The 27,511-nt window shown below is 37.9% G+C and overlaps 1 protein-coding gene across 1 annotated transcript; it reads right to left on the bottom strand.

Moving 5' to 3' along the window:
- Positions 1-693: 693 nt before the first annotated feature.
- LOC117420705 (scavenger receptor class A member 5-like) lies at positions 694-25,038 on the bottom strand. The gene is made up of 11 exons (XM_059026917.1): positions 24,847-25,038; positions 23,650-23,771; positions 11,636-11,761; positions 10,927-11,381; positions 10,271-10,457; positions 9,814-10,057; positions 9,264-9,290; positions 8,539-8,592; positions 8,405-8,428; positions 7,874-8,062; positions 694-1,411 (listed from the first exon to the last, which is right to left on the bottom strand). Exons 2-10 carry the CDS (start codon positions 23,747-23,749, stop codon positions 7,993-7,995), a joined length of 1,287 nt encoding a protein of 428 aa, XP_058882900.1. The 5' UTR covers positions 23,750-23,771; positions 24,847-25,038; the 3' UTR covers positions 694-1,411; positions 7,874-7,992.
- Positions 25,039-27,511: the final 2,473 nt, after the last annotated feature.

Raw genomic sequence — 27,511 nt, forward strand, 5'->3', positions numbered from 1 at the left:
AGATTTTGCTGGTGATATTTGTAAATAGCTAGCCAGCAGAGATTAAGAAAGCAATATCAACATTTGTATTCCTCACAGCTGATGTAATAAATACCAAAAGTGTGTTTTCTTGATTTAATCCACCACAACAGGCAGATGTAGAATACTGCTTTCATGGCTTGTTAATAAAACGGAATCTTTTTTTTATTATTTTATACTAGAGCTTTTTGTTTTCCTTTTCAATCCTGAGGGGACAGGTTTATTAAACAATTTAATAACCAGTCAACAACTTTTATATTCTTCCGGTACAACCAGGGTCTGAATTCCCTGTATTTAACCAGCTCTTTGTCAAGTGAAGAACCCCTATCAGATAGATCTTCTTGGGTAGATGACTTGTGTGATTATGTACATAACCTCCTCCCCTTAATTTCCTCTAACTTGCTTTAGCAAATTAAAGATTGTAGCCATCCTGAGATACAAGATGAATTCCAATACTGTTATCTACTTTTTTTTCAATACCATTCTTTTTTTATACTGTTAGCATGCTGGGTTGCTAGGTTGTGATACTGTGTACTATGTTATATATATATATATATATATATATATATATATATATATATATATATATTGTGCTTTGGTAAGATAAACTACCTTGCCATTGAGAAAACACATGGTAGATCCGAATTTCACATATTGCAAAAAAAACAGGTTGATTTTATTGTAACTTAATATTTATTATAATGAAAGCCACAACACTTTCAGAAGTGGGTAAAAATAGTAACTGTTTCCTCATTCCTCTGGTTTCCTTTTAAAATTGAAACAATTACGATTTTGCAAAAGATCACTACATACAAAATCAATGTAAAAACAACAGTAATACAACAGTCATCAAAATGAATCTAGTAATGAAAACAAGTGGCAGGAATATGTGAGCAGAAAACTGAAAATAAAAAGTGAGATTGAAACAGAAAATAAATTGGTCCTTGTGTGATTTAAGCAATATATTTTTCATAAATATGTACTGTGTATATATACTGTATTCATTCCTGCCACGTCTGTTTCTCTGCATGTTGGATTGAGTCTGCAATGTTTAGAATGTGTTATTTTTGTATCTGGTTGCAATACATTTTAAACAACTCATAATTTTGTATTAAAAGATTATCAAATAACATACTTATCATTGAGCAATTCTTACTTTCCATTATTATTACATTATTATAACTTAAATTGGTCATTCAATCTTCATAGACCTGATGCTGAAAATTGCGAACAAGAGTTTCATGTAATTTAATTGTTTACTAGGCTGAGCAAGATACACCAGCATCCTCGGTATGTTGACAGTCAGTTTTTCCCCATCCTGCAAATCGACACTCAAAGATTGAAGTCTCTCGTCCTGAACATGTAACTTCATCCATCAGTATTTTCCCAGTACCTAAAACAAATGCAGCAACATTTAAAAAATGAAACGACCTGAAACTAAATAACCTTCTTGTGCCTTGGGTTTTATTTATTTCAAACTATTTGGAACTGAAACACTGTGGACTTTTTGCTTATGTAATATGTGTAATATGGAAGGGGCAATTAGCCTGCAATTTTCGCCTAGGAAAAATAAAGGTCTTGCTTTACCATATGTATCTTTGTTGGACCCTTTCCCATGATTCCATCTAGAAACACTTTCTACTTAAAAGACATAGAACTAATGAAATAATTCAATATGATAAATGACCACTTTGTGGTAAATCTGCATTTGCTTTTATAATTATATTTTGTTTGCACCACTTAGAGAAGAAAAATGGTCTCATATTATTTATTTATTATTTATTTCTTAGCAGACGCCCTTACCTTACTTCAGTCCTGCACTTCTGAAGTGACAGTAAAAACAATGCAGTAGTTACTGAGAAAGCATGGAAGAGTTGCAATGGCTAGAATTTGATAAAGACCATTTCGCTTAAAACAAAAACAAAAAAAGATGTTTTGACTGAACTACACACAAGAGTTTTTTAACTGTAATCAATGTATGGCATCCTTTGTTTTGTAGTTAATTCACTAGGGGTAAAGTAAGGACTTAACCTATTGTTACATATAATGGCTTTAATAGCGTTTTGCAAATTAACATCATATGTTCCTTAGTTGTATTCCTCACAAGCTTGCTATTTTATCATGTGTTCAGTAGCTACCCTGCGATACCCTTTGCTCTGTCTTCAAAATCGCTTTGGTGGAAATGATAATGAAGCCACTCCCCAAATTTTTGGCCAACACCTGGCAGAAGAGCAGGCTTAAAAACTCAGGACAAAAACTAATTATGCCTGTTTTCGGGACAGACTAAAATGAATGACAAATTGGAAGGCCCATTGACTACAATGCAGAAAGGAATGCCTATTGAATATAACAGAAAAAAAGAATGACAGCTTATAACTTAAAATTCCTAAGGCAAATCTTAAAACCCATTATGTCATTACATAGACATGACCTATTATACAAACTAAAAGTGGAATGACATGGAATGACAGCTGTTTTCTGGGAATACTGAAAAACTGTAAAATCATAGATAAATAAGGAATGACAGCTTGTATCTTAAAATCCCTAACAGAAATCTTAAAACCCCTAATACCTTTTTCTTAAAACATAAACTCTTGTACAAAATAAAAATGGAATGACATGGAATGACAGCTGTTTTGACAGGCTTGGAATAGCGAAAAAAAAAACTAGTAAAACTATAGATAACTAAGGAATAACAGCTCATGTTTTATAATCCCGTACACAAATATTTTGATTTACAAGCATGTCTCACAGATGAAGTACTTGGGAAGTTTTGTGGTGTATGTTGAAATGTAAGCCCCATGGTACCACTTCCTACATTGGCAATAAAGAACCACACAGTCCACAGCTGAAAAGTTGCCAGAACATAAACTGTGCAGGTAGACCATCTGCTGTTTCATGGTTTGTAAGTGTAGATAAGTAGTGCATAAGTGGTTTTTTTCTTTCAGAGGCATGCACATATCTGTTGCCAGGAGGGTTTTGTGCAGATCTGAATAGGAATATGCAGCTGTCCTATTCTGCCTTTTGCACTTGCAGTGGTTGTGTTCTAAAATAATCACTGCTACGCATTTGCGAACGGACATACTCACTACATATGCATATCTTTCAGCTGTGATGACTGTAAATGCATTCAAAATTGTGTACAACCAACAATCGTATGAATTGTTTTGATGCACAGCGTCGGAACATAGGAACACATTCCACTCCTCTTTATTGAAAGTTGCATTGGCTATCTGATAATAGGCAGCAACGATAAATAACAATGCTTCACCATGTGCTTGAGCTCTTGTTTTTTTTTTTTTTTTTTTTTTTTTAGAATCAAGAATTACTACACCAAAACACCAGTGCTGTCCAGGACCCTACACATCAGTGTTGAATGGAATTAACACAATGAGGGTTATTTTCAAAGGCAATCCGCTGGAGGATCGCATTATTTCAACTGTTTTTTCTGTACCACTGTTTTTGAGTATATTCTAAAGCTGCGAAAAACATGGTGGGACGGTTCATTAGTTATTCTGACGGTTTCTTTTGGTGGAATACATAATGATCTAAGAATCCGTGTGTTGGATAATGGAAACTTCTAACTTGTATCATAAACACAAGGTAAGTTAGATGAAACAATTGGGGTAATAAGCGTAAACTGTAAACAAGTGATTGTTAAGACTAAGTGGAAATAAATAATTTGCCCTTGTGTTTGCATTTGCATTTTGACTAATTTTTCCACTGGTTTGGTACAGTTTTCAATTGTGTTTATATAGCATTTGCAAAAACAACTGAACCGGAAGTGTTATTTTGGCAGATAAAACTGTAAAAGAAAATTATACATGAAATGTGATCCTCTGGCTGATAAAACGGAGGATCACGTTAAAAAATGTGTTGGACATGCTAAAATTTGGCTGTTTTGCTTTACATTGCAAACAAGAGCAGAAATTGCATCTTCAATCACTGCTGAATTGAGTCAATGTTCTGTGTCTAATGATTGCACATAATGATTTCGAGGAAGACCCTGACACTTCATTTCAATTTCAGGCATGTCCCATGGAAAGCTATTCTTTATATTGCTTGACTTTGGTGTGTGTAATGTTTGGCAATTGGATTTCCATCTTCATCACTGAAGCCAAATTGTCCAGTTCCTTCCCCAAAGAAGCTGGTATCACTGAAATGTGATGCACATTCAGCTGTTTCACTGTAATTCGGTGTATCACATTGCACTTGCTTATTTTCCTGTGGAGGAGTCAGGCAAGCAGAATGTAGTGTGTTTTCCATGCTGTGCCTGGACTAATTTCTATTCTGCTTAGGCTTCCTTCGATTATCTACAAGGTCATCTAGCATTGTATCTTCATCATTTCTTCTCTTCATTGCACCTTTGAAGAGTCTGGTGCTGGTTCCACATCATAATCAAAGTCATCTTCCCTGTTTTTTTTTTCCCAGACTGGTTTGCTCTTCCACATTTTCCTTTATGTAGTATTGAGAGTGAATATATATGTATGCTTATCTTCAGCTTCTTTGTACCCAGTTGCCATCTGTGTAGCCAAAATGTGGTAGCATTTACCAGTACTTGGACAAGAGCAAGCAGAAGACACATGCAGAAGTTTTACTGCATGAAAATGTGTTCCATCTATGGAATTCACTACAAAAGTGCTAATTTGTGCACAAAGTGAAACGTATACAGAATCCAAAGTATCTTGCCATAGACTTTTGTGACATCCGGTACTGTTGTCTTTTTTCTACACGTGCCAATAGTGTTGCAGTACCACTTTTAATCTGTTCCATGATTGTTTCCAGAAGATAAAACACTGGAAGTGACATGTGAATACGACTTTTGGCCAGGTAATGAAATCTCTTCTTTAGTTCATAGTTTCCAAGCCCACAGTGTGCACGTCTGAACTCATGGATGTAGTAAGTCTGCATGGAGAACATTGCCAATACCATGCTGTCAACAGGCATGGTTTTCCAATCAGTTTGCTGCATTATGACTTTGTGCATGCTCTCACTGATATTGTTTGTTTCACTATGTTGTTCTAGAAGGCTGTGCTATGGGATCCTTGATCTGTCGGTCAAAAGACTATTGGAATGGACTGCCACCTCCCCCTTAAATGCCCAAAAGTCTCGGGAGTTTAGATTAATCTTGCTGAATTCTTTCCACGATTCCTCTTTCTCTGTCAGTAACAAAAGGAACAGCATGTATTTTGTCACTATTCAGCTGCTGCAAAATATGCTTTTCAAAGTCTCGATGATAACTATTGAACTTTCTTTCATGTAAAAAGAATGCAACAGGAAACACTGGCTCCCCAATCACAAAGGGTGATCAGTAGAAATCACCAATATTAACTGTGGTATCATATGACATCAGTGATCCACAGTTATGTGGTTGTCAGAGTTTTAGACTGTGTACTGAGTACTTTTTGATATCGAAAAACAAGTTAATTAATTAATTAATTAATTAATTAATTAATTAATTAATTAATGGAATGCTGTAATCTCTTTATTGCTGTTAATTTCTTCTTTCTTATTGTTTTATTGTATGCAAAAAAAATGCCAGTGTATATAAACACTTACAAAATACATAATTAATTACTTTGAGAGATCACGTTTCTGATACTTCATAATGAAGTCCTTAATCTGCATGCAAAAAAGTATTGCCATATATTTCATATTTAATTAAAAAGTATGTGTACATGTTTTTCTTTATATGACATGTTTATCTATCTATCTATCTATCTATCTCTTCAAATTGTACCTCACTATTCCTAATATATTTCTAAATATGATACTATTACGGTTTAAAATAAACAAGTAATACACTGCATGTTTTTATGTATCCCAAGTCTGTCATTCCTCTTTTATTTTGTACATTAGTTTATTTGTAAGAAAAGGTATTAGGGGTTTTAAGATTTCTGTTAGGGATTTTCAGATACAAGCTACCACTCTTTTCTCCATTATATTCAATGGACATTCCTTTCTCCATTGTAGTCAATGGGCATTCTGTTTTGTCATTCGTTTTAGTCTGCCCCCCGTTTTCCCCCACCTAGCGCCCCATAATCATGTGCTAAAAACCCTTGCTTACCCTTTGTGTTGTACTAGCATTAGTATTTAATCAGGGGAGTCATTTGCTATAGGCCGGGGGTGGCAGTTGCTCCCCCCCGACCTTGGGTTGCCCCCCCAGACAATCTATTTGACATTATGTCTTCCACTTTTTGACCCCCCCAGACACATAATATAATCACATAGAGTTAAATCCTTTACCCACTTTTAAAACACAAAAGTTTCAGTGAAAACAATGACCGTAACGTTACACACTTATTACTATAAAATGAGACTTAGTGGAACGACATTTTATGTTATAAACCAGTGTACTGCTTTAAAAATACTTGCATTGCACATTTTGTATAATTTATTTTAAGAATAAGAACAATGTTGAAAAAGCGCAGCACGATATCTCGTTGTAAACCGTCCCAATGATGAGAATGTTCATTCATGACACAACTTTGCCCCCCCCCCCCCCCGAATTTTTCTGAAATGATACCCCAGTATTTAATGTTCCATTTACAGTATATGTTTACTAATACATTAAAGGAAAGTTCACACCAGATGCAACGCGGCGCCAGGGCACGCCACAAAAAAAGTAGCTATTGTTTTCAGTCAAGGCATCCATATGAGGCGCCATTTCAGACAAAAGTCTGTAAAAATACAACGCAAGGAATCAGGTTGCAGTGCGAGGAATCAGGTTGGCGAAGAACAGGCCATGATGCACCGTTTCAGACAAAACTGTGTCGAATACGGCGGTGGAGGGGCCATGTTAAGTTGTGCGAAGGATCGTGATTGGTCACACTGCGTGCAAAGGGTTATGGGATATAGAGAGTTCGGGAGAAGTTTTTCTATTGAGAGTCAATGGAGCCGTGTGATATTTCACTGATTTTTGTAGATGTTTGCTATGTAAAAAATGCATCAAACTTTTGAAATAAATTTCACTTTTGGCAACATTGACAAATTATGACAGTACATAGTGATTATGATAAATGCTATCTTCTCAGCGCAGTCCCGTATTGTGATGCATGCACAGAAATACAGAGTAACAGCACAGCCAGCACAGATATTCTACTATCGGCACAGCATTCGCAAGGGTAAGCCGAGGATACCTTTGAAGCTATATCAGATATATTATATTAATATCTTTTGATATGTTCTTTATAAATTTGTAAAATAAACAAAAATTTTTAACAGTTTTTCAAGAATAAAATAACTACATACCATACAGATAGGGATGCCTGATTCGACCCAGTAGCTATATTGTTGTGTATTTTTAAAATTTGTAATGTTATCTATTCCCAAAGTTACCAATGCTACCCAAATGCTACCTACTTAAATATATACTTCTGTTTTAATAATGTTTGGGTAACATTGGTAACTTTATGAATACATAACCCTAAAAGTCTCCTAAGCTTTACCCTTCTGAATTCATTCGACCTTATGAAGCAAAATTAGTTAATTCTATAGGGTAATGCAAAACTTGTGGCCATAGCTGTAGGTCTAAGTCTAGCTCTGACTTGCCACTACACCCTTGCACTGCTTGTGTTAATGCAGATTGAGGTAATTTATGAAACCCCTGCTTAAACTACCAATCTGCCCTTGCATTAACAAAAACGCAAGACACATTTAAAAAGCCCCTAATTTAAAACAAAAATAAACAGCTCCTTAGTAAGCCTGGCAGTATCTCAGTAGAACAAAGTAATAACACAAGTGCTGTGTTTTGCTTGAATACCATTGGTAAGGTATACAATTAAGCTAGAACTCCTCATCTATAAACTGTATATTTTGATACAAATTCTTAAAAAAAATATTTGTTTATAATTACCTTCTCCAAAAACACCATTTGTGAAAACTTTTAAAACTTTGCTGTATCCAAGCATTTTACAAACAACAAGCCCATCCAGGACATCCCATTTATCATCACAAATGGTTCCCCATGCCCCTTCATGCAGCACTTCCACTCTGCCTTGGTTTGGTGTAGCTCCATTTACCAGTCGTACAGAAGCTGGGTGCCCTGGACAAAACAAATGCAAAATAATTTCCCATGAGTATAAACCTGAAAGCACCACCTATACTGAAATATTGAAGAACTGGACTGGCACCTAGGGCTTTCGAGGTCTAGGGCTACTGTCAAACTCTTTTGGTACTTGCCTGGTAGAGTTGTAAGTTATTTTCTGCAGCAAATGACAGTACTGATACATTTTTAAAGTTATAGGCTCCGTTTTGGCTGTGCTACCTAAGGTTATTAAACCTACATTTCATAGTACTGACACCTGCTTGCAATTTATACCCTTAAAACTTTGTTACTGTTGGTACTATAAATATACTGTATGCTGTAATATATGATTTCTCTTACCTGTAGGTACTGGTGCTGCTGTGCCTTAAAAAATAGGAAAAAATAACGAAAAGTTAAATTTCCACATTAAGAATCTGATAAATTGAAATGTTTAATACATATCTGGATAGATATACTGTGTCAATAAAATGTACCTGGTTCCCCTTTCTGCCCCTTTGATCCATGTAATCCAGGAAGACCAGGAAGACCTGACAAATCCAATACAATTATTTGTATTGTTTATTTATTGATTTATTTTAAATTTAGTAGTCGCCACATATTTTGTATTCTTTTCTCCTCAAATTATTAGTGTCCAATTATTTTTAGGCTCAGCTAACCGCTGCCACCCTGCGCTGACTCGGGAGGGGCGAAGACGAACACACGCTGTCCTCCGAAGCGTGTGCCGTTAGCCATCTGCTTTTGTACACACTGCAGACTCACAGAGAACAACGCAGCCCTAGGCAGGTTACAGGCAATCCCGCAGGCGCCTGGCCAGACCACAGGGGTTGTTGGTGTGCGGTGAGCCGAGGACACCCTGGCTGACCTAACCCTCCCTCCCCCCGGGCGGCGCTCGGCCAATTGTGCACTGCCCCCTGGGAGCCCCCGTCCGACAAAGGAATAACCTGGACTCGAACCGGTGACATCCAGGCTATAGGGCGCATCCTGCACTCCACGCAGAGCGCCTTTACTGGATGCGCCACTCAGGAGCCCCGGCGTTGTTTATTTTTTAAATAAAGATATACTGTTTGCAAAGTTCAAAGTGCATGCTTGGACATATATTCTTCAATACTGTCCCCCGCCCACAAGAAGGGTATACAGTATGCAATGGTTTATTTTACCACATCACATTTTAAAGATTTTAATAAAGTAACTAAACTACCTCTCTCCCCTTTTGGACCAGCAGCTCCTAAAACAAACACAATGAAATATTAGGTTTCATACAGTAGTTAATTGGTTTTACTAATTTATTCTAGTTTAATATTTTTCAAGGACCACGTCAGTAAAACCACAGATTATTACTTATTTACTATATATATATATATATATATATATATATATATATATATATATATATATATATACCAAGAGTTTACAGCCTTAGGGCTCACTTTGCAAAGCCTAGCATGCCAGCGGGACTAAGGGCATATTGATGTTTTGGGGCAGGTTTACTTCTGAATTAATCCAGTCCTGTCACACAACTGAAAAAGTGGGTGTTGCCATATGCAAATGAACAGTTTCACCTTAAAAAGTGGGAACACCCATATGTAGGTGAATGGTTTCTCCCCAAATTAGATTTAAATTAACTTTAAAAGAAAAGGAAACAAAAGAAATAAATACCAACATATATCAAGTTGTATTGCACAAAGAACTACAATGTGAGTAAATTGGATCATTGCAAGTTAAATATAAATGAGCTGTTTGTGTCATACCTGGGTTCCCAGTGGATCCAGGGAGTCCTTGCCCCTTTTCCCCTTTGGGTCCCGCAATACCACGCAAACCTGAAAAGTAAAGCAATTTTGCTCAGTATTGCACAAACACTATTCCTGATATAGCACGGATAATACATTATTAGAAAATAATGATATTGTAAACAGTAGTTGCCTGTAAGTCCTGGAGAGCCGTTATATCCTCTATCACCCGTGTCCCCTTTCTGACCTTTTGGACCAGCAGGACCTGCCAAAAAGAAGATGCAATATCCAATAATACAGACTTGTTTTCTTTCCTAGTAGAAAACCACACAAATGTATCCAGAGTTATGCAGTATTATATACAAGCAAGACTGAAGTATATTGATGTCTAATGCAATTTTGTTTTCCTCGATACTTGTAATTCCCATAATTAGTAATTAATTTTTTTTGTAAACAGACCCTAATTTATTGTATATACCTTGCATTTTGGTTATATTATTTAGAGCCAGTGAATGTTCCCAGTCCTTCAGTCTCAGGTCCTCAGTGACATTATTTAAAATGTCCATTTCTTGTTTCATATTGGCATCCATATTGATCTGTTTTTCTTCCAAGCGTCTAGCAGCCATGGTCACATTTTCAAAATTCATGTTCAGTTGAATAATGTCCTGTTAATTGAGTTGTAATATTATATAGGGTTGCTTTTTTGTTTCAACAAATAAAGAAAATAAGTACAACAGACCCTGTGGTAATTTGTTCAGAAGAATGACAGTATAACAGTAACAGCAACAGCTGTAAATGTTTTACGCACTTACAGAACTGTGATATTAAATTTTGGTTTCTGCAACTGCTATAAGTATGCATTTCAGATTATACTTTATTTAATTGACTAGTATTACTTGGTAGGGCTATAAATTATCAATCTTTTTAAGGAAATTTAATCCATGCATACGTGATGAAATGTTGACATCTTATAGAGGGATCATAGCTCAATCTATAACTAGAAAGGTAAACATACAGAATTGCTAAATTGTTTACACTTAAATGAAAACAAATACTTCAGTCAATTCAGAATATAGTGGGAAAGCTGTTTTGCATGTGTTTCTATTTACTGTAATTCAGTGTTTTATTTTTTACCTGTTGGTGAATGAAGATGTCCCCCATGCAGCTGCTATTGACAGACTTTACTGTATCCAGAATACCACGGACATCATCTTTCAAGATATTAATACGATTTGATAAATCCTCAAGATTTTGTTCATACAGTTTGATCTGAGGAATTGAGGAGTTGACATTTTGTTCTATGATATATGTCAGCTGTTCACTCTTCATATTCAGTTGTTGGATGTTACCCCCCACGACAGATAAGGAACTGTTTAATAAATCCTCTAAGACGGTGACTTTTTCAGTCAGCGTTTGAGTACTCTGGGTAAGCTTTTTCAGGGAGTCGGAGTGGGTTTTGATTGTATTTTTAAGATCTTCAAAATCATCCTGCCAGACTACTTCACCCACACTGTTTTCTCCAATTTGTTTAGATGCACTCCCTCCAGCCTCCATATCGGAAATGCTCCTTTTATACTGAGGCAGTTGCACTGTACATTACAAGAAGAAAACAACAACAACAACAACAACAACAACAACAACAGTTAACAGTGTGTAGAAAAACATAATAGAAAAAACTGACATTTTACACAGCTAAACCACTGTAAGTAAATCATCTTTACTTCTTCAGTATACATTACTTTATGTAGGTACTATGATCAGACAACAGCCTTTTGATGTCTTTAATTTCTAAACACTTAAATATAACACTTAAAATCTAATTGGATTTGGTTTCCTTTTTTACCTGTTACATAGATCATCCCTGCCAGGATGCAGAGAACGACCACATAGAGTGCAATTATAGCAATTTTCATGGAACTCAGCTTTTTCCAAATCTCAACAGCGCTGTCGTTTTTGTCCTTTCCAAGATCTAAAATACACACAAAAACACAATCCCATTGTTTTTAAAAGAAAATCACAGTTGCACTCATTAACTAGCATTCTAGTTATTTGCTTTCACTTCAATCCTGTTGTGCTGTAGCCATGTTAAATCTGCAATATACTTTTATACGCAATGGAAAGCAATGCAAATTCAAAATGCATATTAACTATGGTAAAAGGTTATGCTTTTATTTCTCCATTGTCTTGTCTTTATTATTGAAAAATAGATTCTGTATAGTAATATAAAAGTGTCTGTTCTGAGATTGAGCAGGCTGGCAAAATCTGAGCCTCTGAACACTATTCAAAACACCAATGACAGGACATTGCAGTACGTCTCTAGTTTCACAGAGGGAATGTTTTCATCGTGGAACCACACAAAGTAAATCAAGTCAAGATAGTTTAAGATGCCAGAAAAAGTTGACTGAAAGGTGCTATGTTTCATGGACTTTACAAAAAATGTAATAAGAAATATAGAACACACATAGGCCGGGTTTCCACACAGTAGAAAATAGTACTGCCTTTTATAGGAACTGTCTTTTGTTCAGTACAGAAAAGCAATCTAGGATGTCTAATGAAGTCAGCACAAAAACATGAGTGTTCCCAAAGTCACTTACAAGCCACTGTTACACTCAAAACTTTTGGACAAACCCGGAATGATGTTCAACTGCATGAGCAGAAACGTAGGGATACAATACACCACAATGAGCAAGTAAGAAAAAATCGTGAGCTTCTTAAACGCTTGATTGATTTTGTTGTTTACCATGGCAAGCAAGGCACCGATTCTTCAAACAGAGGTAATTATGTGGAATTACTTTCTCTTATTTCTGACTGCAACAGCATGTTAAGCAATCGTTTGTCAATAACCACAGCATTCTCAGGTATCTCTAAGAAGATTCAGAACGACTCAATCTCTTCGGTGTCTCAGGTTCTGCTAGAAGCTGATGTACAGGAAGTCAAGTACGTAGCTGTAATGGTAGATGAAACAACCGATGTTGGAAACGCAGCCCAGCTGTCTTGTGTTTTCAGGTACTGTATGTGACTGACAGTGGACCGAAAGAACGGTTGTTCTGTGAAAATTTGTTACATTTGCTAAAATAAAAATAATAATAAAAATGCTTTTAAAAAGACCACATTTCCATTGGGCTTGTTCTTTTTAGAATCTATTGAGTATTACTATGCAGGACAGCCTCTATAAGATTGTTACCTTTATTAAAAATGTGGATGGATTAATCTACTGATTAATCTACCGGTTAATCAACTAATGCACATATATTAACCGATCAAAAATTATAATCGAGTGACAGCCCTATTTTTTATATATATATATATATATATATATATATATATATATATATATATATATATATATATATATATATAATAAACTTTATTTGTTGAGCACCTTTCATACCAAGAGGTTCATATACAGTATATATATATATATATATATATATATATATATATATATATATATATACTGTATATATACTGTAAGTCAACCGTTTTGCATCCTACCACCATTTTCAATATTTATTTCTCTCCCAATCACTGTCATTTTTGTTTCCTGCTCTTTCTTAGTCACGAATTGCGAAAGGTTTCATAAAACAAATATGGACTGCCACTTTTTGCCATATATCAGAAAATAATTATCCTTCGGGCAATATTGTCCCTGGAAGTCAATAGTGCCTTCCCTTGGGGGCAATAATTTTGTGATATGTGACTCAAAGTGCAGTCGATATTTGCCATTATATATATATATATATATATATATATATATATATATATATATATATATATATATATATATAAAGTGTGTAGAAAAACATAATAGAAAAAACTGACATTTTACACAGTATTAGGTATTAAGCCTTGATTTAAAAATAGCCACTGTAGGTGAACTTCTAACATGATTAGGCAGAGAATTCCACAGTTGTGGAGTCCGGACACAGAAAGCAACCTCTCCTTTCCTTCTGAGCCTAAAACTCTTGGAACAGAGAGAAGGCCACTATCAGTTGACCTCAGGGCATGCTGAGGCTGATAGGGGGACAACAACTCAGACAAGTAATCAGGTGCCAAACCATTCAGTGCTTTAAAGGTAAGCAAAAGGATTTTAAAATCAATTCTATATATTACTGGGAGCCAGTGCAAAGAAGCCAGAACTGGAGTTATATGAGCTCTCTTTTTTGTATTGCTGAGGACCCTTGCAGCTGCATTTTGCACAAGCTGTAGTTGTGATACGGCTTGGCATCTAAGTCCAGCAAACAGAGCATTACAGTAGTCCAATCTCGAAGAAATAAAGGCATGGACTACATGGAAATAGACAGAAAAGATCATTACAAGCAAGCAGCATCACTTGAGGATGTAACCAGTGGGCCAGTCACACTATACAACATTTTCTGCAACATTATTCTACCTGGTAATAGAAAGTATGACCGTGTTGGTTCTTTATGAATATCTTGATGCCATTTCAGCACTCATCATTTCATACACCACTTGAGGGGTTTTGGAATACCTTTCCCTGGCTGTTTCAAAACCCTAGAAATAGAGACAAGCTCAGTTGCCACCCCTTTTAGTGTTTCAAAACACTTTCTTCTAACAGTGGAGACCCCATAATAATGTATCTTCAGGTTTCAAAATGTGTCAGATCATGACTGCAATAGGACTGTGGGAGAGGGATGATACGTCACCCAGTTCAGTGGCAGATAGACAGACAGTCTTTCAGTATGCACAGCCTTTACTTTTGCTGTGAGATATGTTTTTTTTCAGCGTAAGAAATAGATTACTTTTAAAACAGTTAATATAATTAAAGGATGGAAAAATGAATGCTTTAGCGATAACATCGTGAATGAGGCAGTGAAAATCCTAATTTCACCGCCACCAAAAAATTAAATAAAACAAGGCAACATATAAAATTATTCCTGCAGGAGCCACTTTCCACAGCCAAGCAAAAACACTGACAACTTGAAACATAGTGGGTTTGATAAGCATACACAAAGATAGAACTAACACTGTGAATACTGGAAAAATTATAGCAAATAATGAGTGCATAGAAGCCAACTTTGGGTGTGATAGCGAAATGTTTCTACATTCGTAATTTTGTACCACTATAAAAGACTGTTGAAACATTTGTTAACATTTCATGTAATTTATGTCCGAAGCAGTAAATAACTGTAGAAGTTTAAAAAAAGCCTTTAGGTAGGCTATTAAAGCTAAACAAATACTTTTCAGACATCTGTTTAATATTCTTTATCAATACATTTTTCTATCAATGTAAATGCTATATATGGTAATTTTCTTTGTCTGTTTTACAAAACAAACATTTAATTTGTTCTGAAGTAAATTAAACAATACACTAGTCCACATTCAGATGACAAGCTCATTATTATTATTATTATTATTATTATTATTATTATTATTAGTCATAGTCATAGTGTTGTTATTGTTGTTGCAAACTTTAAATAACCAGTAGACTATAAATATATAACTTGCTTCAGTATTTGACATAGTTGTTATATTGCATTCATTTATCCATAGAAATACTGCATTATTATTATTTTTTTAAAACGAAATTGGTAGGTTTTTCATGCTAGTAATCTATTTCATTTTAGGGGAAATAAAGGTTTGGCAATGAGACAAAGGTATGGCTATATTTTTCTGTTGTAAAAGCAGCCATTAACTGAACTTTATGCAAGTACAAGGTCGGTGTCTTGCATTTTGTGATAATTCTGTATTACAAAATGCATTAAGTAGACCAGTGCTGCCCAAACACGCTCCTGGAGAGCCCCTATCCAGTAAGTTTTGTAGGTCACCCTAAATCGCTAATTTCTAAAGACTAGGAACACATGGAAGTTATTGACCAATTAAGCAAATAACTTGTTCAATTAAGGGTCATTGGGCCAGTTTACATGCTGGGAAAATGTCATGACTTGTTTACTGTCATGACTTAAGGTGGTACGGTCTGGATTACAATTTTAGTTAGTTTTGGTTTATGTATAGTTTATGTTTAAATACAAATGTAACACATTATACAAAAATCAAATACAACATCAAGTTGCAAAGCAGGAATTATTAAATTAAACGAACCAAAATGATCTAAAATTATAATTCAGCCGTACCTACCTTAAATAAGTCATGACAGTAGACAGGTAAGTCATGACATTTTTCCAGCATGTAATCCAGGCCATTGAGGGCTGAAAAGGGTAGTTCATTTTTTGTACCAAATGATCTCTAAATGACTTCATTTAATAAATCACCTGCTTAATTGATCACAATGAAATTGTTCCAGGTGTTAAGAAATTGATGATTAAAGGTTACCTATAAAACCTGCTGGATAGGAGCTCTCCAGGACCAGGTTTGGGCAGCACTGAAGTAGACTATCCAGTATTACATCTTACGTTATATCAACACCTGTTAAACCATCTGTAGCAGGGTGGTAGAAAGCCCTGCTCATGAAAAGGGGGCGGGACAAAGTCCTGCTGTTTAAATATATTGTTTATTTATAGAACGGGGTCTCCTCCTCCACCCCTGTGCAATGTATTGTTTGTATTTGTGTATTATGATTTATTTTGTGTAATTATGGTTTATAAATATAGCGGCAGAGCCGTGTTTTAATTGTTTTGACGGCGTAGCTGCATGTTTTATATTGTTTAGTAGCATGGATGGGAAGCCCCATCCACAGTAATTAAAAACCTCGTGCAGAAGGTGACCATCTCCCGAGTTTAATTAGTTGTGTAATTGTTGCTAATCGGGAGATGGTCACCTGCATATAAACTTGCAGCTCTCTGCATTCCGGGTGGGTGTTCAAGAGGAGGAACGAGAGCGAGCAAGGAGCGAGCGAGAAGTTTAAAAACGAAGCTAAAACCTATAGGTTCCGTGAAGGCTGCTGCCCAGCCGGACCTCAGGGTTGAGTTTTTGTGTTCGTGATTTTGTTGTTTAAATATTTATTTTTGCTCTGAACAGTGTTTTTTGTTTTATTTTTGTATTACTTAATAAACGGCACGCAGCGTCTTTTTGCCCTGCAGTACTTGTCTTTGTTTTTGTTCCTGCATCTGGCCTGATGTCACCACAACGTCATCCTGTCACACCATCTTTCTGTTCCAGGCTTAATATGTATATTAAACCCAAATATCTTCTTGTACTTTTTTTTACAATAGGTGTGCTTAAAATTTAATACAGCCTGCAAAGCTATAATTTAATTTAAATGTATGAAAATTAGCAGTGCTTAATTTGTACAGAGTGAGGTGCCAGGGCGCAAACAGTGACAATAGGCCTAACGTTCTTAAGAACCTCACATTCAAAATCATAACCACTTTATTTGAAATAGTGTACTACTAAGGTGGTTGGCCGTGTATATTTCTGTCAGTGTTCATCGAAGCCAAACTTTGAGCCACAAAAAAAAAAAAAAAATGTTGTCTAACTAGTAGTTTTTAACCAGTATTACTGTTGTAACACAGCAGGGAGGGGGTTCAAATCCAAAATCCACATGTGCAAACGTACATTTGATTATTATTTTATTGTTAATTATGACCTGCACCTGGCTAGTATTGTAAATTAGAGCCAGGTGCAGGGTATTAATGGAAATCAGTCCGTCTGCTCACAGCTGCTGCTGTGTGGAGAGCCCGATTGATGGTGTGTTCAATCGTACTAAAAGGTACTGTGTGAAGCCTTTTTGTGTTCATCTTTAAAATCTGTGTGTTTTTCAGCCGATAAACAACTTAGCTGTCCAATTTATTAGAATAGGTTCCTGACAAACGTTTAGTTAGCGTTCCGAAAGATCTAGGTGTTTGTTTTGTTTTTGATTTATTTTGTAATAATTAAGGTGCACGACAGCGCTTTTCTTTCAATCCTGTGCGTTGGGTCGTGTTTGAAAGGGAAAAGAACCCGAGCGAGCCTGATCCACAACTAATCTGATAACATAAAAAGCTACTAAACATTGATACTTTCTGACGCTGGTCTAGAGACAAGTGAAATCATGTCTGTGACAGGACATCATAATGAAGGCTCAATTCGCAGCTACTGGACAGCAAATCAACAGGAAAGACACGACTGGTCCACAATTCTGTCATCAGCTGGATTCAAACAACACCCGCCTCAAAACCAGCCAGTCAAACTGCCAACCCTATTTCAGGTCTTTACAAACCAGCCAATCCACTCCCTGCCAGCTTGAATGAGCCCCGCCTCCAACAACAAGTTTCAAGTCCGACTCTATACTACAGGAACTATTCAACAATTGTACAGTTAATTTATCTGGCAATGTCCAGGTAAATTATATTAAGAAAGAGTATGACTCCAATAAATAAATATGTTAGCCAAATATTAATAATTTTAATAATAATGTTTTCTCTACGTGTGTGTCATTTTTCTATTCTAATTATGTTAGGGACTATTTTCCTTAGAGGAAGGTTACCATGCGAAATACCAGACGTTCAAGGTAAATATAGGTTTTAAAGTTTTCTACTACAACGCATAACTCCAGTCGCGATCATCTACCACATGGTAGAGCCCGCATCGGAGGGCTCTATCGCTTAATTATAAAACAGAGTGTTAGAATGCTGCATGCTGATTGGTCCTTCAGTGTTCCAAGCCGTTACAACATTCAGCACAATGTCATGATTAGGAACTACTTTGGAACAGAGGCAAATCACTGCACCACGCAAAATCAAAGAAAACGTGTCAAAATACGGCTGTGTGAAGCTAGCAACAATATCACTTCCAGTTGGTGCTACTAACTTCTGGAATGGTGGAAAATTCCCATTTGACCCATACTTTTGACAATCAATATCAAGTAATATACATGACAATTTTTTTTTAAATAAAATATGTATCTTATTATTATTTCTTAATTTGTATCTGTATCTACACACATTCATTCATTATTCTAAACCGAGCTGTTCCAATATACATTTAATAAATTCAGATCTCTGTTCTAAAGAATCAGAAATAGCTTTTTTCCAATTTTTCAGACAGATTACATTTTAAAGTGCACATTTGTGTCTTTCTACCCACGTATTTTCATATTAAATAATTTTTTTGCTCTTTAAAATTCTGCCACTTTTTATTATTCATACAAATAAGTTCCTCTAAAAGATGTATTTTTTTGTATATGCATTATATTAATGCTTGAAATATAATAAATATATAATATAATTGAAGTGCATAATAAATTATAAAACAAAGTTGAGTTAGCTACTTATTTGTAATCTCAGTCACATTCCCTCATACAATTCATTAATTTATCCAACCACATTTGCACTGCCAGCTTTATTATCCTATTTGAAGAATATTCTCTTAACGTATTGTTGCCTAATTTTAGGGTGTGAGTGGTGGTAGTGTTTATCTACCACATCCTTGAGTCAACAGCTGTGTGTACCCTGAGGAATATGGAGAAGTTCATAAAGAGAGGGGAGCGTCAAGAACAGAAATAAGGGAGAAGACAAAGGCTGAGAAAAGAAAGGAAAAGGCTAATAAGATAAGTCAGTCATTTTCTAAGAGTGAGGCAGATTAAGCCAGGAGCAGTTATGCCGACAGGTAAAACAGAGAACAGGTAAGGTGACAGGTGAGGAGGAAGGGCGGAGAGCAGGTAAAGTGCCACTTGTGTTTTTGATGCAAGTTCGATCCGCTTTTATTGTGCCTGGAAAACACAAGCCAAGTCAGTAGAAACAATTGGGGCAACCTTGGCCCTCATCAGTTTTACAGTTGTTCCTATTTGCTTTGTGCTGGGCAAGGTTGCCCCAATGGTTTCTTGAAACTTGGCTTGTGTTTTTGTTTCATAACACACACACACATTATGGGAATAGCAAAATTGTTCAACTTTTATTGAGGCAATGTATTGCGGTTTGGATAGGATAAATGTAAATAGTAGCCTAGTCTGCTGAAAGGGTTAAGATGTGAATCTGTGTAGCGTAGCGGTTATGTAGAGTGAAAGTATGACAGCAGGAGCTGCCTCTACCTCCACCGGCAGGAGCAGAGCAGCAGGAGCTGCCTCTGCCTCCTCCACCAGCAGAGGGTGAATAGCTGCTGGTTCCGCCTTCACTGTTGTGGGAGGACTGCTTGCCCCCTCCCACCTCCACCAGCAGAGGGTGCATACCTGCTGGTTCCACCTTCACCGCTGTGGGAAGATTGCTTGCCGCTCCCACTTCCACCACCAGAGGAGCTGCAGCTGAGTTTCGCACCGCCCAAGGATGTCTGCCTCGCACCGCCCAAGGATGCCTGCCTCGCACCGCCCAAGGATACCTGCCTCGCACCGCCAAGGGATGCCTGCCTCGCACCGCCCAGGGATGCCTGCCTCGCACCGCCCAAGGATGCTTGTCTCGCACCGCCTAAGGATGCCAGCCTCGCACCGCCCAAGGATGCCAGCCTTGCATCGCCTGGGACTGCCTGGTGCTGCGCATCGCCTGGGGCTGCCTGTTGCTCCGCATCGCCTGGGGCTGCCTGTTGCTCCGCATCGCCTGGGGCTGCCTGTCGCTTCGCATTGCCTGGGGCTGCCTGTTGCTCTGCATCGCAGCAGAAAGTACTGTGGCCGGAACCCCACCAAGGGGAGCTGCCAGCCACGAAAAAGGGAGAGGAGGTCTGGAGACCACCAACCCCAGCAGCAGTTTCGCTGCCGGAGATCGTGGGGGAGGTCAGGTGACCTGCTCCAACTGCAGCACTTTCGCTGCCGGAAGTACTGTGGCCGGAGCCCCACCAAGGGGAGCCGTCGGCTTTGAAGAAGTGGGAGGAGGTCCGGAGACCACCAACCCCATGCGGCAGTTTCGCTGCCGGAGATCGTGGGGGAGGTCAGGAGACCTGCTCCCACTGCAGCACGTGCACTGCAGGAAGTACTGTGGCCGGAGCCCCACAAAAGGGAGCTGCCAGCTACGAAGAAGGGGGGAGGTCAGGAGAGCACCCCCCAAGCAGCCTTTCCGCTGCCAGGACTGCCCCGGCTGAAGGAGTCAGTCTGGGAGCTGTCAGCATGTCTGCTGACAGCATGGCCAGTAGCAGCCTGGCTACTGGCAACATTGCCGCCCATGAACCCCTTGAAGTCCCTGTTCTTGGCCCAGGACTTTGAGCAAGACTTTGGGGATTTTAACGGGGGAGGTGGCCGTTGAGGCCATGTGTGCTGCGCACAAGGGGGGGTATATGTTGCAATGTGCCCCGCCCCTGTGTGCATTTGTGTGTTATATGTTGTATGTTACGTGTGTTAATGTTGGTGTATAGATGTGGCTGCACGGGATATAAATGGGTGTGTGCAGCACGAGTTATTTAAAATGTATAATTGTATTTAAGCATGGGAATTGCACTTCACTTCACGTGCATTTAAAGTATTTAATATGTGAGCACGAGGTTGCACATAATTAATTCACGTGCTGGGATTCAAGTGAATAATTTAGTAATTGAATCCCAGCACAACAATATATATAGATGCACGGGGTTGTGTGTTCGGTGAGTGGAGAACGGGTGTGGAGAGGAGAGAAAGTAAAACTAAGTAAAGTAAATATAAGTTTAAACTCACCGTGTTTGTTTGTCTGTTCGTCCAGTCTGTTTAGTGTTAATCCGTTTTGTTTGTCTGTTTTATTTGGCCTCAAGCGCCGTGTCCTGTTTTCTGTTTGAAACCTTTTATTTTGTTTATTAAAATACTGAGCGCTGCCATTTGCGTTTTTCAGTTTCAACTCCACTACTGTCTCTGTGTATTACTTTCTGGTCTGAAGTCATCCACTACAGCCTGCTTGTCACAAATTTATATAAAAATATATATTTTTGGTAGGCAAATGTTCCCTTTTTTAAACAGAAATAAATCATTTCATACAAATGATATAGATGTCACAATAAGTGCGTTCCCTAGTATATTATTATTATTATTTATTTATTTAGCAGACGCCTTTATCCAAGGCGACTTACAGAGACTAGGGTGTGTGAACTATGCATCAGCTGCAGAGTCACTTACAATTACGTCTCACCCGAAAGACGGAGCACAAGGAGGTTAAGTGACTTGCTCAGGGTCACACAATGAGTCAGTGGCTGAGGTGGGATTTGAACCTGGGACCTCCTGGTTACAAGTCCTTTTCTTTAACCACTGGACCACACAGCCTCCTTATTTCCATGTTGACAAACAAGTTAATTGTCATTAGACTCAGATGTCCTGTAATATACATATGCGTGGATAAAACTCCCTGGGGTTTGCCAAAAAATCTGCAAAAAAATGTTGGGAGAAAAAGAAGACAACGACGAAGGACATTTTTATCTTACTTTGGAGATTTATTTCTCTTACTGTACGACAGGTTGTGACAGAGAGCAAATTAATCCTAGTCAACAATCTCCATCCCGATCTGTGAGGGCACTGTATAATCGGAGAAGAGCGCCCCGTAATGGATGGTTTGGCAGTTCATTCCAGGGTCAGTCAGAAGCTGGCCATCCAGGAAGTGGGCGGGGCCACGATACCAGGAGTCATTGCCTTAATGTGGTAGGCGATGTGTCTGTCACAGATTGGAGAAGACGTGATTGGCCACGCCGCCGAAAGAGGGCGTGGCGGAGGGTATTTAGGGGAAGTGGCCCCAACAATCTGTTCCTTTTGATGTGGTTACCACTAGGACCGAGAAAGAAAGCAATCCATTTGTAAATCGTGAGTGAAGTGTTTTGTTTGTTTTTGTAACTGTGTATATTTGTCTTTGCCAGATGGCTATTATGAATCCAGGAGCTGTCTCTTCAAGCCAGCGCTAAACCAGGACTGCACTGTACCTGTGTTCAAACAAACACCACTGTTTAATCAAAGCAACTGTACCTAGAGCACTCACTGTCCGTAGACGTGTCTGTATCTGTGTTGTATGTCTGTTTTTGTATTATTATTTTGGGACTGCAGCCCCTTGGTTTATACGCTGGCAGTACCCATAATTAGGTAGAGCCAGCATTATTATTTCAACGGTCAAGCCGACCACTGAAGAAAATAAAAAGAAAATACTTGAACCGTGGACTTTGTGTCTGTCATTGTCTGGAGCACCTGCATCACCCCTACACCTACGCACTGCAACGCTGTTACACCTACGATTGTTGGGAACTATACACATTAAAAGTGAAATGGTGCTTTTGGCTGATTTAATTTTGCTGCAACAATACTATAAAAAATGTAATACACTATCCTTGCTGTATAGAGTGTCTGGCATTTCTCACGCTTCTCTGATAACTTGGCGCAAGGAACTACCGTTCCTCTCAATAAGGATCAGATTTGCTGAAGCTATGGTTTTGTAGGATAATAACTTGTATATATTATATGTGTATAATAGATTTATAATAAATAAATAGTCAAAAATGTTTAACAAATACTGTAAAGTCATAAATATTTGTGACCAAAATATTTGTTGAATCCCACCCATAAAACCAAATATTTAAGGCTTTACGGTAAAAAATAATGCAGCGCTTTCTTATGAAATCGGTTCTTTAATTTTTTTTATTTGTGTAACATTATGTCTGGGTTTTTATTTTCCCCACACTTTTTTATTACATTTTTTTTGGTGGCCAAATGAGGCAGGCTGCACTTTCAGTGCTTCAACACAACCTGAAAACGCGTTGTAAGCCCAGTTTAAGAAATCTGTACGATATCAGTAAGTCGCACAAGGCTAAACTGGAACTCTGACAGAAACATTTAAATATACCCTGCCGCATTTTAATATTAATTAGGTTATTTCCATCTACAAGGAGAATTTCTCTGGCTTTAAGAGTGAGATAAAGTTGAGACTTATTTTTCTTTTTCCATGGAAACCCGATCATAGATAAAACAGTGGCGTGTAAACTACATATAATTCAAAATGAAAATAATCTAAATATTGCATCTGCTGTCTGTAGTATATGAATACTGTATGTACTGTACCATACGGATATTATTTGTTACATTAACATTATACTTACCAGTAAACAAAGACTTTTTAGAGTCATCCAACTGGTCCTTTGTATTCTCCACAAATGTGATCTGCTCCGTACCTCCAGATGATCTCATCCACTTTGCCATTTTGCTAAAAAAAATACACTTTCTGAAAAACAAATAAATACAATTTTAAATATTTGTTCCAGCAGAAAATACATTGCCATTTTATAGTGCACATATTTGGACAATGTTGCTACAACTTTTGAATGTTAATTGCCAAACAGATTGTTAATGATTTCCCCACATGCTAATGTTCTCAAGGGCACTTTTCATGGCTGATCTCTGTGGATGGAAAATGACAATGCTGCACAAACAGGAGTGTTTATAAATCCTTTTTTCTACCTGGTCAACTGCATGCACAGTGCTCGGATTCAAATCAGAAAGCATAATGCACCAGTGTGGGTAGTTAATTACCTGTGATATCAGAATTAAATAAGGGTAATTTTGCAACTTAATTTGTTTAATTAATTTAAGGTAGTCTTTTTTTTTTAATAAACACAAAAAATATGAACTACAACATTTTAAAAAGTTAACACTGTAGGTCACATCACGATCATAGACAGCAGAAACATACCCAGTTACAACTTGAGGCTTGTTTAGGATTTTGCATGAGAATACAAATTAAAATCTATATGGTTCATAATTAGATGAAGTCTCTGCTGAAGGCACACCAACTGTGTGAATGTGTTGACTAACTAACTAGTTGTTAGTTAATTAGTGAACACAATAACAATATTTAATAAATACTTTATTATTATTATTATTATTATTATTATTATTATTATTATTGGTTTGTAATGCACTACTCCCTGTTCATATCATGCTTTTTTTCTACTCTTGCCAGATTATTCCATTAGGCTTTACTGTAGCTCTGCTATTACTTCTATCCATATCAGCTTATATTTAAGGAGCTCCTGAAAAACATACAGTCGTATATTTCCCTCTTTTTGATTTGACAATATTTTAGATTCTTTTGAAATGTGCTGGAGAAGTGTTAAAAATAACAGACATTAATAACATGTTATCAAAAGACAAAAACACTGTTTTACAGAGAAGAAATATTACAGTTTGGTAAATTATTTTTTACTAACCTACATTTTTATATACGTACAGAAAAGAAATATTTGATTTAAGTCCCTAGCACACACATATATAGTAAATAAGGTTTATGCATTGTTTACCTGAGCTGCCACTTTAACCGCTGTCTGTCTGGTTTATAAACACTTCCAGTTTTAAAGGAGCTGAGAGAATATTCAGAAAAATCACTATAGTTCAACTGTGGATTCAGGAAATGACTAACTTTCTTGTGACTTTTTTTTTCTTGAGGGAGGAGGCATATTGTCCTAATCTAAATATAATACTGTGATTGATATTTTATTTATTTATTTTTTCATGTATTAATATTTAGCAGTTGTTTAGTTCATAGTTTAGATTTGTTTGTAACTTTTTCTGGGTCATATAGTTTTTCTTTCTTCCTCTTTCCTTTAGTTTCAGTGTCTGGCCTTGAATAAATATATATTTTTTTGTTATCAGTTGGTAAAAAAATTAGGAATTTTTGCAATTTGATGTTGGTTAATAACAGTAACTTTTTGAGTACTGTTGAACTCTTAAAGTCAAGGACAATATGCTGCAATATAAACTATCCCAAATAAGAACACTAAGAACATTTTTAAAATGATCAACTTCTAGCTTTACATTTATTATTTCTTTATTTGGCAGATGTCTTTATCCAAAGCGACTTACAGGTATTACAGGGCAGTGCAGGGTTACAATGCAAGATTAATATTTAAATACAGTATAGTTTGCAGTAAGTGCAATAATACTAATCGAATACAATATGAAATAGGATGCAACAAGTTAGGATTACAACAAGTTATATCTACAATTACATAGTAGTGCAATAATACATTAGTAACATGGTGCTTAGGTCAGGCAAGTCCAGTGCATAGTGGGGGGGGGGGCAGATCAAGAGATCTACAAGTGTAGTCTAGATGGGTGGGTCTTGAGGAGGCGGTGGAAGGCAGTGAGAGACGGAGCAATCCTGAAGTTCTCCAGTAGCTGGTTCCACCACAGAGGGGTCAGGGAAGAGAAGTAGCGGGCACGGGAGGATGGAGAGTGGAGGGAAGGTATGACCAGTCAGCCAGTAGAGGAGGAGTGTGAGGATGAAGAGGCAGTGTGGTGAAGAGAGCGGTAGGCAAGAACAAGGGTCTTGAATTCAATGCGAGCAGAGATAGTAAGCTAGTCGAGGGTGCAAAGCAGCAGGGGTAGCATGAGAGTAGCGAGGTTGGGAGAAAACAGGACAAGCAGCAGAATTTTGAATGAGCTGAACGGGACGGATAGCTGAGTTATAGTAGATGTGTGTGTGTGTGTGTGTGTGTGTGTGTGTATATATATATATATATATATATATATATATATATATATATATATATATATATATATATATATATGTATATATATATAGTGTGTTCTTTTTATTAAAATATTAAACAAAACAAAACCGAAAGTAAAAACAATATTGCTACGAGTGCGGGAAGCTCCAGCATCGTATTTGTTTGTTTGGGTTTTGTGTGCAAGACCTGTTTTTGTTTACCTTTTTATTTTTGCTCTGTGAGCAGTGTTTTCTTTATGTTAAAATATTTTATTTATTCGGGGCTTCCGAGTGGCGCATCCAGTAAAAGCACTCGCTAGAGTGCAGGATGCGCTCTATAGCCTGGACGTCGCAAGTTTGAGTCCAGGCTATTCCACAGCCGACCGTGGACGGGAGCTTCCAGGGGGCGGCGCTCAATTGGCCGAGCGTCGTCCGGGGGGAGGGAGGGTTAGGTCGGCGAGGGTGTCCTCGGCTCACCGTGCACCAGCGACCCCTGTAGTCTGGCCGGGCGCCTGCGGGCTTGCCTGTAAGCTGCCCAGAGCTGCGCTGTCCTCCGACGCTGTAGTGAGTTTGTGAGTTCGCAGTGTGCAAAGAAGCGGGCGGCTGACGGCACACGCTTCGGAGAACAGCTTGTGTTCATCTTCGTCCCTCCCGAGTCAGCGCAGGGGTGGTAGCGGTGAGCTGAGCATAATAAAAAAATAATTGGATATTTCAAATTGGGGAGAAAATAATAAAAACTAATTGGCAACGACTAAATTTATAAAAAAAAAAAAAAAAAAAAAGATTTATTTTTGTCAAAATAAACATAGCATCGCAGTGCGCTTTGTACCCAAGTGCTACCTGAGTCTGTTTTTTTTAGTTCCTGTTTCTGGCCTGACATCATCACCCTCAGCCATCCTGTCAACTTTGACCCATTCGACTCCTCGAGACCATCACCTTCAATTCAAACACAACATGTCTAGGGGCTCCCGAGTGGCGCATCCAGTAAAGGTGCTCCACGCGGAGTGCAGGATGTGCCCTATAGCCTGGAGATCGCAGGTTCGAATCCAGGCTATGTCACAGCCGACCGTGACCGGGAGTTCCTAGGGGACGGCGCACAATTGGCTGAGCGCTGCCCGGGTAGGGAGGGCTTAGGTCGGCAGGGGAATCCACGGCTCACCGCGCATCAGCGACCCCTGTGGCCGATAGGGCGCCTGTGGTTCTGCAGTGGAGCCGCCACAATCTGTGTTGTCCTCTGGCACTATAGGTCTGGTGGCATTGCTGTGGATCTGCATTGCGAAAAATGACGGCTTGGCAGGAGCACGTTTCGGAGGACGCGTGTTCCAGCCGCCGTTTCCCGAGTCGGTGGGGGGGTTGCGAGCGGTGAGCCGAGGATACAGATAATAATTGGGCATGCTAAATTGGGGAGAAAACCGGGGTAAAAAAATTGGCGATGACTAAATTAAAAAAAAACAAAAAAACACATGTCTGGTTTT

Source organism: Acipenser ruthenus, chromosome 1, assembly GCF_902713425.1.
Source record: "Acipenser ruthenus chromosome 1, fAciRut3.2 maternal haplotype, whole genome shotgun sequence".
NCBI classification, from domain to species: Eukaryota; Metazoa; Chordata; class Actinopteri; order Acipenseriformes; family Acipenseridae; genus Acipenser; species Acipenser ruthenus.

What these genes read in the sequence shown, in the direction of transcription:
- LOC117420705 (XM_059026917.1), bottom strand. Translation starts at nt 23,749, where the DNA reads ATGGCAAAGTGGATGAGATCATCTGGAGGTACGGAGCAGATCACATTT. An exon ending in TGGATCCACTGGGAACCCAG is followed by an intron (nt 9,291 to 9,813) that starts GTATGACACAAA and finishes TGTTTGTTTTAG; the next exon opens with GAGCTGCTGGTCCAAAAGGG. An exon ending in TGGTCCAAAAGGGGAGAGAG is followed by an intron (nt 8,593 to 9,263) that starts GTAGTTTAGTTA and finishes TGGATTTGTCAG; the next exon opens with GTCTTCCTGGTCTTCCTGGA.